At 37.2% G+C, this 13980-nt stretch overlaps 1 protein-coding gene across 1 annotated transcript in view; it reads left to right on the forward strand.

Annotated features, from left to right (window-relative positions):
- Window positions 1–13980, forward strand: part of LOC150097392 (equilibrative nucleoside transporter 3-like) — a 234354-nt gene that overhangs the window by 58091 nt on the left and 162283 nt on the right. The window contains exons 3-4 of the mRNA XM_090407415.1: window positions 7174–7255; window positions 13010–13179. Of these exons, the coding sequence (XP_090263541.1) occupies window positions 7174–7255; window positions 13010–13179 (252 nt within the window). The remainder of the gene's footprint in view (window positions 1–7173; window positions 7256–13009; window positions 13180–13980) is intronic.

Here is a 13980-nt window from a genome sequence, read left to right on the forward strand (position 1 = left end):
TTCCTGGAAAAGAGGAAGGGGGAAAAAAGTGTGTGTGGAATGACTGATCTTCAGAGAGCTAAAGCCTCCAGAAAGGCATACACCAGGACTGCATGGCGAGGACTGGTGTAGCACAACTGAGCAGCGGAATAACCATACGTCATCTGTGGATGCCCAATGAACAGATGATGATCTCAGTGACACTTATAGGACTAACTGGCTAAGAATTTAAGTCTTGGTATAAACCTGACGTAAATTTCCAATGGAAAGGAATGATTTCTGATCTTAACGGCTTATTGAAAATAATCCTGAGCTATTTATTTAACCCTAACATGCATTTATGCGCCAGTAACTCAGCCAGTATAGACGAACCCCTTTGGTCGGAAAGACCTAGGTTCGATTCCCGTCTGTACCATGAGGAACCTTTATCTGGTCGTTTTCGACTAAAGGTGGGTTAGCCGGGGATTTAGAGTTTTCTTCCGTAAACTGGGGTTTTTCGTCCTTCAGAACAGGCAAACTGGCCCGTGAACACACACTTCTACAGACAAAAATATCTGCCCCCATCCTCCATCGTCAGGCTCTGCGGCAATTCGGTTGGTATTTACGCGCGTAAGGTCGCATCATGTAAAAGGCCGACCCCAGATAGACTGAAAAGGGAAAGACACAAGAAAGATGCATTTATGCGCCTATGAGGAATATAGCATCAACTGCCAGATGTTGTTTTAAAAAAATTCGACAACTCTCTTCTTCTGTATGACGTATTTAGTCACATGACACATACTCTATCAGTGTTATCTTTTCTTATTAGCTCTTACCTTCATCAATATAAACACTAAGCTAGCAGAGTTCGTTACATTAATTTCGGGTCTATTTGCCTCAATCTTTTCTGAATTGCTCGTAAAATGTTTAGAATGATTTTAGCTCTTCTAGGCGAAGTTATCTCAATTTTAATTTTATAGTCTTTAATGAATAATGAACTAGTAAATGATTGCTGTTGCATTTATCATACTAATTAGGTGATGTTTCCCATACTAATGCACAGGCGAAAATTATAGTCAATTTAAGAGCCCTAAACATTGAGAAGAGGGCCCCAGAGCACTTTAGCACCTCGGACCCCGCCAGGTTCGGGAAAAAAGTGTAAGTGCGATTTTTTTACAAAGTTTTTCTTATTAGCATGTATGTTTAAGGATTTCAGTAATCAACAGATGGATTTCAGAATCAAAAGTCAAGCATAGAAAGTTCGATTACCTTTGAACAGATTGCATACCTCCCCAGACCTTTCCATATTCACGTCATAAATATACGTGGTCTCAGTTTCAACCTCACCATGTTCATTTTTATCTCCAGTTCGCAAATTCACACATATTTTTCCTAAGAGAAACTCCTATAATCAGTCCTGTATGACGAAATATTATCAAGAAATATTACACTATTCTCCTCGTTTACCATATAGAGCTTTACGTTCTTTTCTTGTAATTTAAATACCCAGAATTGTAAGATTCTTCATATGCTTAAGTTGGTAATTTGTATATGTAAGTTGACTAGAGATGACTGGACCAGAATGAGAGTTTTCAGAGAACTTGGTGGAGTGAACAGACTGCATCATTGGTAGAATAATGTTAGAAATGACAACATTAGAAAGAAACATGGCATCATTATCATTCAATAATGTATTCAGAGAAATAATCCAAGAGTATGGTCATCGCAACGAAATAGGGATGGAAAGTTAGCAAAGGAGATATTTGATGCAACGAGGGTATATAAAAGTCCAAGGAAAGTTTCTAGGTTGACCGACATATGTAGTAGCGTCTTAGACATCTGATATGTAAGATCTCAGAGTATTGGAGAGCTGAAAAATAGCAAGATAATTTGGAAGAAAAACTATTATCATGAAGGGCAGTAATAATACAATTTAATAATGTAATACTGTCATACCATCCTGTATATCTTCTGAGGGTACATATTAGGAAATGATGATTTGTAAGATTCGGCACTGTTAAGAAAACTTCCAAGAAACTGCGTGGAAAATAATTAACAATTATGCAACGTTTCAGTTTTTTTAGAAGTAGTAGTATAGTAGCAGATGTGGATTTTCAATAGTTTGCTGCATCAGTCCTTGGGAATGATTTTTTCTTATTTCTCCATTCACATTAGAGGTAGTATGGTGCTGGCTGGCTGGTGGTAGATGGCGTTGCATAGTTGCGGGTAGTTGTAGTTGGTGGAATGACTGGTGGAGACAGAGTTGTAGAGTAGATGTCCTCCCTCGATGAGTCTTTGGATTCCCTGTAGATGTCACGTAATAATAATAATAATTCCAACGAATTTTGTTCATTCGTCTTGGGAAGTCCAGCGTAATATTGCTAATAACTAACCAAGCTTTCTCAAAATGATTCCATCCATTAAAAAAAAATAGTGAGAAAAACAAAGTATTCATAAAATGTAATCTGTCCTTTTCACAGGCTTGATTTTAGTGAAAAATAACACAAGCTGTTTCTCGCTCATCAATATTTTTTAATCCAAAGAAAAGTACCATTTTGACAAAATTTAAGTGTGATGATGATGGCGTTATTTCCTTTTATTAAAAACAGCATAAAAATTCAAAAGGAACGAATGACGAGAAATGCTAGTCTTGCGTCCAATCATGAGCTATGAAAAAGGACAGAGACATTCTTTATGCTTGAGAGAAATACGTGTGTAGAGGCTTAAGTGCTGTGAGGACATCATGTTGAAGGCTTAATGGATTTTTTACAACACTCAAAAAGAATTAAAATAGAATTTAATACTTCCTATATTTCGTCCTAGTCACTAGGACATCTACGGGGATTACAAAAACAATTAATGTAACATATGCACAAATAACAAACAATACTAAACCCAACCACGTGGGTGACACTAAAGTCCTATCTAGGTAGAGCGCCCTCTAAGGGCAGTAGTAGGTGGCCTGGAATGTAAGGTGGGAACTCTGGTGATGAGTGTTTCCCAAATCTTCGGAAGCTTAATGCAACCATATTTATTGAGATTTGGTTGGTTTTTGAGAGCTGCTGCTGCTTCTAAGAAAAGTCTCTCTTTCTTGAATTTGCTGTGGTGGAGCATGGTGGTTTTCTTCCATGATACTCTGTGGGTGGTGTCCAAAACATGGTCAGCCAAGCCTGAATGGCCATAGTTGTGTTTTAAGATGTAAGACTTGTGTTCCTCTAGACGGATGGATGCTGATCTGCCTGTCTGTCCAAAGTACGCCGGCTTACAGGAACAGGGTACTTTGTAAACTCCAGGCAGAGAGAGAGGAGGGAGCTGATCTTTCGTAGAACGGATAAAGGTAGCCAGTTTGCGGTGGGGCTTATATGCTGTGTGTAGATTGTACTGTTTTAGTATCTTGGCTATTTTTCCAGATGTGCCACGGATGTAGGGTATGGTGATGGCATTTTTAAAATCTTGTTGACGAGAAGGAAGGGGAATGGGGGAGGAGTTGATTATTTGGATTCTTGGATGTAGACTATTGAGATGACTGAGGAAGGAGTCTAACGTGTCTGGGCCATGAGGCCAAATAGAGAACACATCATCTACATATCTTAGCCAGATAGAAGGTTTGAGTGGGGCTGAGTCTATGGCTCGTTTTTCGAAATCTTCCATATAGAAATTGGCAAGGGGGGGGTGAGAGGGGGGAACCCATGGCAGTTCCCTCTATCTGCTTGTAGATTTTGTTGTTCCAAGAGAAATATCCAGAGTTAATGGCAAAGGAAAAGAGATCTAAGATGTCAGAGGGAAAAACGTTTTCTAAGAGAGATAAGGCATTTCGGAAACTTCCGCACAGAGAGAATTCCAAAAAATAAAAAATAAACACATCAAGAAATTTAGCAACCTTGTGAAAAATAAATCACAACCTCAAATTCAACCGCTCCAGACAGTAATAAACCTCTCTTCCAAAAGGCTCAACGATGATGCCGTCAGAGCTCTTTGCCTCGGCCATAATTTTGCCGTCGCTCCGAAGGAAGTGGCGGTGCTTGACGTAATGGTGAACATCGAACGTGGAATCGGTCGCTTACCGTCGGAGATAGCTAACAACATCAGACTTGACGTAGCCAACATCCTCGCGCATTCTTTTCCGCCAAAAAGTAATTTATCATATGCCCAACGCACGGCTCTCCTGAAACTACGTAAAGAAAAAAGTATCGTCATCACCAGAGCGGATAAGGGTAATGCTACATCGTTCTTAATACCAATGAATATAAGCGTAAAATGAACATTATCCTCCGCGATCGCGCTACCTACATCCCGCTAGAACACGACCCCACAAAAACACAAGTTAAGAAACTCAAAATTTTACTCAAAAAAGTATCTTCCTGGCCCCCAGATGTCACGAAAAAACTTAAACCTTTCCGCTCCCGTCCCCCCCCGAATATACGGTTTACCAAAAATCCACAAACCCAATTCCCCACTCAGGCCTATAGTAGATGCTACCAATGCACCTTGCTATAGACTATCTAAACAGCTGGCCAACTCTCTGATCCCCCTCACCGGAAGGTCCCCTTCCTATATAAAAAACTCGACCCACTTTAAAGCCCTCGCAGAAAATTTAACCTTGAAGAAGACAGACATATTGGTAAGCTTTGATATCTCCTCTTTGTTTACCAATATTCCCTTAATTGACACCTTATCTCTCTTAGAAAACGTTTTTCCATCTGACATCTTAGATCTCTTTTCCTTTGCCATTAACTCTGGATATTTCTCTTGGAACAACAAAATCTACAAGCAGATAGAGGGAACTGCTATGGGTTCCCCCTCTCACCCCCCCCTTGCCAATTTCTATATGGAAGATTTCGAAAAACGAGCCATAGACTCAGCCCCACTCAAACCTTCTATCTGGCTAAGATATGTAGATGATGTGTTCTCTATTTGGCCTCATGGCCCAGACACGTTAGACTCCTTCCTCAGTCATCTCAATAGTCTACATCCAAGAATCCAGTTCACTATGGAAAAGGAAAAGAACAATTGTTTACCCTTCCTAGACACCTTAGTCACACGCCTGCCTAATGATACACTTACCTTCACCGTATACAGAAAACCCACACACACACAGGCAGATACATTCACAAACTCTCCCACCACCACCCCTCTCAACAATATGGCATTATTAAAACTCTTACCAAGAGAGCCCACAATCTTTATTCCAGTGGAACCGCCCTCACTAATGAGCTTAACCACATACACAGCACTTTCCTCTCCAATGGCTACAGCGATCACAGTATCAACAAAATAATCAACTCCTCCCCCATTCCCCTTCCTTCTCGTCAACAAGATTTTAAAAATGCCATCACCATACCCTACATCCGTGGCACATCTGGAAAAATAGCCAAGATACTAAAACAGTACAATCTACACACAGCATATAAGCCCCACCGCAAACTGGCTACCCTTATCCGTTCTACGAAAGATCAGCTCCCTCCTCTCTCTCTGCCTGGAGTTTACAAAGTACCCTGTTCCTGTAAGCTGGCGTACTTTGGACAGACAGGCAGATCAGCATCCATCCGTCTAGAGGAACACAAGTCTTACATCTTCAAACACAACTATGGCCATTCAGGCTTGGCTGACCATGTTTTGGACACCACCCACAGAGTATCATGGAAGAAAACCACCGTGCTCCACCACAGCAAATTCAAGAAAGAAAGACTTTTCTTAGAAGCAGCAGCAGCTCTCAAAAACCAACCAAATCTCAATAAATATGGTTGCATTAAGCTTCCGAAGATTTGGGAAACACTCATCACCAGAGTTCCCACCTTACATTCCAGGCCACCTACTACTGCCCTTAGAGGGCGCTCTACCTAGATAGGACTTTAGTGTCACCCACGTGGTTGGGCTTAGTATTGTTTGTTATTTGTGCATATGTTACATTAATTGTTTTTGTAATCCCCGTAGATGTCCTAGTGACTAGGACGAAATATAGGAAGTATTAAATTCTATTTTAATTCTTTTTGAGTGTAGTAAAAAATCCATTAAGCCTCCAACATGATGCTTGAGAGAAAGTTTTCGAATATTTTTTGTATCCATTGTTTTTTAAATGGATTCAGTCCTTTTGAGGAAAGCCTGGTTAGTGCTTAGCTGCTTAAGATTAAAAAAAAAAAAAAAACAGGTCAGTACTTACCACGAAGTTTTGAGCATAACACAAAAATGCAATTTGTGTTGGATACAAATATCAATCAATTATACATTTCTTAATGGTTTCAAACTAGAGATTGACTCGCTTCCAAAACTAATACCATGACTGGAGACAGAAAGTTGAAAAAAAGAAAGAAAATCATTAAAATTTTATTCTTTGCATTTTTATCATAATATGGAGAAACATGGAAATATTTTTCAATAATAGCGCAACACAAACATCATCTATATATATGGAGACTGAATCAGCGAAGGATGGGTTATTAACAACCTAAACGCTCTCTTCTGGACTAAGTCAAGGATTTTTAGCAGCTCCACGTGGACCCTATTCAGTTGTTGCATGGATGGATGATTTGTAGAGATTTGTAAATAAATCTTGAAAGAAAGGATAGTACCTAATTATCAATGCTAAAGAGGCAGGACATGATATGTTTATACCAAAAAAAGAATGGTGGTTAGAGTTTTACCAAGAAAGAATTCTCATTTTGTCTTGATAATTTGGTATAGTCAAAAGTAAAACTGTTTTTAGTTTTCTTTTATTTGTTTATTGATTTTGTGTGTGTGTGTATGTGAGTGAGTGAGAGAGAGAGAGAGAGAGAGAGAGAGAGAGAGAGAGAGAGAGAGAGAGAAATGACCAGCTTCACTGAAGAATGGCTTGGAGATCTGAATTTCAGGATTCTTAAAGAAGATATTCAAAAGTTTTGAAGCACTGCATATTATGTGCCGTTTTAATTTTTATTACAATTTATAAGATTATTTTTCTAAAAAATATTACTGAAAATACTATCCCCAGAATGTGTTCCTCCGCATAGGTTTTCAAATAATGCATTGAAAAGAATAAGCAATAAATAAATGATAAACATTTCTAGATGCTCTTTTTATTTTATAATGTTTTTTTTTTCATTCATTCATTATTTCTTTTTTTCTCTCCTCCTTTTTTATTTTCTTTCTTTTTTAATGTTGAATATTTTATAATATTTTATTATTTTAATAATTTCATATTTAATAATTTAAGTTTAATAAAATGCATTTTTTTTCCAGATTTTATTTCGTTTACACAACTACCTTCCTGTTTGGTGTAACATCATTACTGCCATGGAACTTTTTTATTACCGCTAATGATGTAAGTATTCGATAAGTGCGTTTTAATTTCTTTTTCCTGATCTCATTTTAACAGTTAACATTCGTACTGGTTGGAATTACAACCGGAGCAACCAAAACTATGAGATAAGTTTCTGATATTTGTTAATCGCATATGGGTATTCTCAAGCCAGTCCTTTATAAAATAAATAAATAGATGAGGTTTTATAAACGTTCCTCGCATCGTAGATAAGATTCGTTCGCTTTTCAATCTAAGGATTATGTCGCATCTTTTTCGTGACTACCGTAAAGGCGCTGGCAAACATATTTTCTACTATGAGGGTGTGCTGAAAAGTTGTGAAAATCACCATGAAGCAATTGCGGTAAAACCATGTAACTTACACAATATTCTACATATTCTACATAAGAGTGTTATACACTTGCTACAAACTGCTGCTGCATCATTTGCAATTCTCTGAGAAAAGTCTTTCCCTTATGTTTGTGCATCGTCTTTCCTACAAGGGAAAGACGATGCACAAACCAGTCCACAGCGGCAGATATGACATCATATGTGGTAAATTTTCTTCCATTCAAGTGTTTATTTAAATTTGGGAATAGAAAATAGTCACATGGGGCCGGGTCTAGCGAATAAGGTGGTTGATGCAGACAATGAAAGCCCAAGTAGTGTGTGTTGTCTGTTGGGTTTCATAAGTAGTGTGAGCAGGTGCGTTATCCTGCGAAAGCAACACGCCTCTGCTCAGTTTCCTGCAGTACTCCTACAATTCCTTCAGAGCTGTTGAATAAACTGCTGCTGTAACAGTTTAACCCTTTTTTTTTTTTTTTAGGTACTTGGCAAGGATTACATCATCCATATCTCAAACGGACAATGGCAAGAACCTTTCCAGCTGTCTTTTGGGGTTCGGAACTTCTTTGGCCGCGGAGAACCTTTCCGTCTCCACTCCATTGACTGTTGTTTGGCCTCTGAGTCATAGTGATGAAGCCATGTTTCATCAACAGTCACAATACGAGCCAAACAATTTGCATTTTTTTTCTCAAAAAAATTTTCTCAAAATGACCCCGATATTCTCTCTTTTGGTCGGCATTCAAACATTTGTGGAACCACTTCACTGAGAGCTTCTGCATGCCAGATGTTGGTGGATAATGACCCCCAACTTGTTTCCTGGATATCCCCAGATTCTTTGCAATGTTTTTGGCTTGTATTCGTCTATTTTCAAGAATCATGGTATGCACTGCATCGACGTTTTCAGGTGCGATCGCAGTGGAAGGTCTTCCTGACCTGGAGGCATTATGCCCAGTTGTAAACTTGGCCACCGATCTGGCAAGTGTTGAATATGCTGGGCACAGTCTCCTAAAGCGTCACACAAATTTTGGCGAATCTCAGTTACAGACTTTTCTTGCAGCACGAAAAACTTGATGACTGCCCACACTCTGTCCTCGAATTTCTTCAAGACCTCTGCCATGTCTTCTTATATATCCTAAAAGGAAAAGAACAAATTATTACAATTTAATTAAACATGGAGGTTAAAAGGTTTTAATATATGTTCTTTTTTTGTGGTTATATCAGTTGCTTTAATATCATTTTTGTTCTAGGTGTTTATCAGAACTTTTTAGCCTCCCCCCCCCGTATAGCGAGACCTGTGGAGTTTCCATAATTAAACGATCACGTGTGAAATATTTGTAAAATAAATATGATTTTTTACTGTGGCACACGTTTGGATGGATGTCTAAATATCATATCTAATGATATCTTCCATACACGGATCGCCATGTATGTAAGATATCAGTAGTGTTTTTCCTTTCTTTTTCAACTGATAGTGAGTTAGCAGGTCTTATATGAAGGCGAAAAGGTTTTTCATCCCGCGAAACAGACAACCTGGCCAGAAAAACAAAATTTGGTGAATCTCAGTTGCGGACTTTTCTTGCAACACGAAAAACTTGATGACGACCCCCACCTCTGTGTTTCGAATTCCTTCAAGACCTCTGACATGTCTTCTTATATTCTGAAAATGTGTACAAACATGGTACGCTATCCTCATAACCGTAGTTTGCTTCGGCCATAAATCAAAAACCACAACCATCATACATGAATTTGTATACAAAATTTTAAATTTAAGGATTTATTTTATTGAACGATTTGAATAAGTAGAATATGTCAGATTATGTTTGAGGATCACAGCCAATAAATTAAAGGGTGTGGTCATACTTAATGCAATGAAGAAGAGTTTCAGTGAATTAATTTCTTTCCAAATGTTCACATCATTAAAAAACTGAAATCAACTATGTTACAGTATTCGAATTAGATGTAATAAATTAGGTAAACCTGTATTATTATCCTCTTGGTCAGAATCCAATGATAATGAATATTTTCCCGAAATGCAGTATAGTCAATAATATAATTATCTTTATCCATGCGTTAAATTAACTAATGTCAAACCTTTATCTACTTTTATGAGAAACCTAGTATTTATTTGTGCAAATGGAGAAGAGAATTAAATACACTACGAATATAATTTTCTTCTTCTTCTTCTTCTTCTTCTATCAAGGATTTGAGGCCACGTGTTCTCATGCTATCATTTTCTTGGTCTTCCAATTCTTCATTTTCCATTTATTTTATATCCTTATAGTATTTTTGGCAGTATGCTATTGTCCATTCGATTTAGATGTTCTAATACTTTTTGTTTATATTTATTTATATTGTAGTTAATTGGTTTCATATTCAGGGATTATAAAATTTCTTCATTTATTTTATGGTTCCACATGGCATATCCTGTTTTTTTTTTTTTTTTTGATAAATTTCATTTCTGCTGTTTGAATCAGTTTTTCTTTCTGTTTTATGGTCTACTTCCATATAATAAAACTGATTTATACAGGACGTTATATAGTTTGATTCTCACGTATTTTTGCACCTATACCTCGTCGTCGTCGTCCGGTAGTATCTTAGCAAGAGGGTTGCAGCAGATGAGCAGCTCTTCTCCATTTCTCTCTGTCTGTCGCTTCCATCATTCTTAAACCAGTCCATTTCACAATGTCATTAAACCACTCTCTAGTTGGTCTTCCACGTCTTCTCTTCCCCCTCAACTTTCCCTTGTAATATAGTTCTTGTCAGGTGTCCCGAAGAACCTCTCAGAAGATGTCCTGCAAATCTTAAATGGCTTAAATATATTGTTCATTATGCCATTTACTTTACCAAAATTTGATATTTTAATATCTATATATTTTTCATCTTCATATGACAAGTCATTCCAGGTATTTGAAAGTATTTACTTGCTCTACTATTTTATTTTTTAGCACTATTTTACTTCTTATTGTGTTTTTTTCCTTTGAAAGCCCTTTGAAATTTTTGTCTTTACTTTTGATATTCTCATGTTATATTTTTCTGAAATTTCATTTAATGATTTATTTTACTGATCTCTGTTTTATATATAACTGGCTCTGCGTGCTAAAGACAACCTACAAGAATTCTATCTATATGCTGAAAGGAAAAGAAAGAATGAATATGAAAGGATAACTCTTCTAAATCCAGATGGCGTGAGGGTTACAAGTGCAGAAGGGTTGTTCAGCTAATGAGTGTACGTTTGTACACAACATTCAGCTGACTGTTACATCTTTACTAGATGAATAAACGAATTCATCTAGTAAATTCAATCTGAGCTGTTGCACAGATTGAATAAGAATTCAGCAATAGGGCCTGATGGGATGTCAGCACGTGTGCTAAAAGAGAGTTCAGCTGAACTGGTTATTTCTTTGACCAGGCCGTTTAATATGAGTCTCAGAACAGGGAATATTCCGCAGGAATGGAAGGAATGTGTGGTAATTCCGATGCACAAGGTTGATGTAAATACCGATGTATCCAACTATTGGCCAATTGGTATCTCAGGAGCGGTGGTGAAGATTTTTGAAAAATTGGTTAGGGCTCGCATTCAGAATTGTGTTGACAGTGAATCTCTACTTTGCAATGAACAACATGGGTTTACTAAGGGAAGGTCATGTTTTAGCAACGTTCTCATATTCTATGACAATGTTGACATTGAACTCTCTCATTGAAATCAAAACTTGGATTTTGCTAAGGCTTTTGACAGAATACAGCCTGATTGACTCTTGCATAAATTGGAGAAAATGGGTTTGGGTAGGCATTAGCATGGATAAGAGGATGGCTGACTGACAGATATCAAAAAGTGGTATACGGGGGATGTGAGTCTGAAAGATTTAAGGAAACAAGTGGTGTACCACAAGGATCAGTGCTTGGTCCACTGTTATTCAATCTGTACGTTAATGATATTCGGAAGGATTTGACAAGCTACATTCAGCTATTTGCTGATGATGCAAAAGATAGGTAGGATAATCAGGAATGCTGCTGATATGCAGTAGTTGCAGAATGATTTGAATAGGCTGGAGCTATGGGCATTTGAAAATGGGTGTCAGTTCAATGTCAGTAAATGTAAACCCATTTACTTCGGCATGATTAGATATCCAATGTCCTATTATATTGGTGGGATTAGTCTAGAAAAACTGATGAGGCTATGGATCTTGAAGTGTTAGTAGGTAAGAAGTTGAAGTTCAGAGGCCATGTGGCAGAGATTGCAAATACAACTCAAAAGATAATAGCAATGCTGAAAACGAACTTTCAAGGTCATTTTGCCTATTTACAAGGCCTTGATAAGACCTCACTTGGACTATTGTGCGCAGGTCAGGTCTCCTGGTTTCCATTGAATTCTGATGTTATTATTATTATTATTATTATGTGACACCTCCAGGGAGTCCAATGACTCATCGAGGGAAAGTGTCCAACAGCATCGAACGATTGACTCCTTCCAAACTACTAACCGCGCTCAAACTTGCTTAACTTTTTTCGTGAGCCATTAGTAACAGAGGCTCTACCAATCGACCAACCTTTGCTGACCTTTGATATATTGGAGAGAGTACAAAGGAGAGTGTTAAAAAAGATATCAGGATTGTGGAATACTGATTATGAAGATAGATTGAAAATTTGTAGACTGCCGACACTAGCAAACAGGAGAAAGAAATGTGATATGATTGAGACTTACAAACTTCTGAAAGTGTCATACAGGATTTCCATTGATGGAATTTTTCATTTAAATGAGGATGAGGAAAGGACGAGAGGGCATATTTGGAAGCTGAGAATGAAGGCTGCCAAGTAAGGGCTAGATTTTTCTCAGAGGGTGGTGCGTGATTAGAATGGATTGCCATTGGACGTTGTGAGTGCAAACAGTGTGAATAAATTCAAGAATAAGTATGATAGCTGGTGTGTGTAGTATGTGGCCTCCCTCGATGAGTCTCTGACTCCCTGGTGGTCTTAATACTACTACTACTACTACTACTACTACTACTACTACTACTAATAATAATAATAATAATAAATACAGTTCGTTAATAAAATGCTAAATAAATATCATACTAAATACTAAAGCGATATCAAAGATGCCACTATTAGATGTAAGATTCCATGTTACTGAGCAGAATGTTCTCATCAAAAATTAACAGTCTGAAATAGCTGTCAGGTTAGCGAAACTAAATCAAAAGCACTATTAAAAGTGCAGAAAATTTGTGATCTTTTATGTAATTCAACATCCCTTTTTGTCACTTTCAATTTTTTTTGTTTTGTTTAAAAAAACAAACACTGTTTTGTTATTAGACTGTTTAATAATAATGTTGGATATTTATTATCTTTTCTTTCTTATTTGAGGAAGTTAATTAATTTTATATTTTCAAATTATCCTTTTAAGTTTATATTTTTATATTTTTTATATTTTCACAGTACTGGATGTACAAATTCAGAAATGCAAATTCTAGCGAATGTGATGATGATGATGATGATGATGATGATAAAAAAACAGAACTTCAGACATACTTTACTAATTATCTTGTCATTGCTAGTATGCTTCCATTTGTTGCTTCTCTAGTGATAAATGCTGTACTCAGTCACAGGTAATCCCTAGTTAAATTATTTAGCCATTTTTTTAAAAATAATCCATGTATAGAGTGGCCCTATGGCACATGCCATAGAAAGGGCTTTGTGAGGTCGCTGCATAAGTTTTTTAACATCACCAGATTTTTTTTTATTAAATATGAAAAACCACATCACGTGAACGCCTTCCATTTTTGGCTTCACAAAGATGGGCCCTTTCTACTGAATGTTCCATTGAATTATGAGACACCCTCTATAATGTAGAAGTCTGGTGCTTTTCTTCAATATATATTGTATTGTATACAAATATCTTACTAAGGTAATAAGAGTATTTTTAGCATCAGCACTTGTGAAGGAAACATACATTCTCCCACACTACTCTGAACTGCCATTCCCTAACCCAGTGTTTCTCAAAGTGCGGTACGCATACCGGGGTACGGAAAGGTCTTCAGGTGACAATTTTCAACTATGCATCATTAACGCATGGAATCATTATTAAGGAAACAAGAATTATTTTAAACGTCTATATTTCTCAACAAATTATATTTTATGTATGAATTCTCCTACTCAAATTGCGAGTTACTATCGACACGACGTTCACTTCCTGGCGATAGTAACTCGCTCCCTGCAGTATACAACACGTCCTCCCTAACAGCGTCACTATACTAGAAGCAAGAAAAATAAGTAGTTTTATTATATCACTGAATAAGGTACAGAGACATTTGCAGTCTGTGTAATATATTTCTCAACAAATAGTGCAATTAGAGACACTTGGGATAAAAATGGCACTAACTAATGAATCAGATCTCCCCTCCAAAAGA

The sequence above is a fragment of the Typopeltis vanoorti genome, chromosome 17 (assembly GCF_054136105.1).
Source record: "Typopeltis vanoorti isolate ZY-2024b chromosome 17, IOZ_Tvanoo_1.0, whole genome shotgun sequence".
NCBI lineage: Eukaryota > Metazoa > Arthropoda > Arachnida > Uropygi > Thelyphonidae > Typopeltis > Typopeltis vanoorti.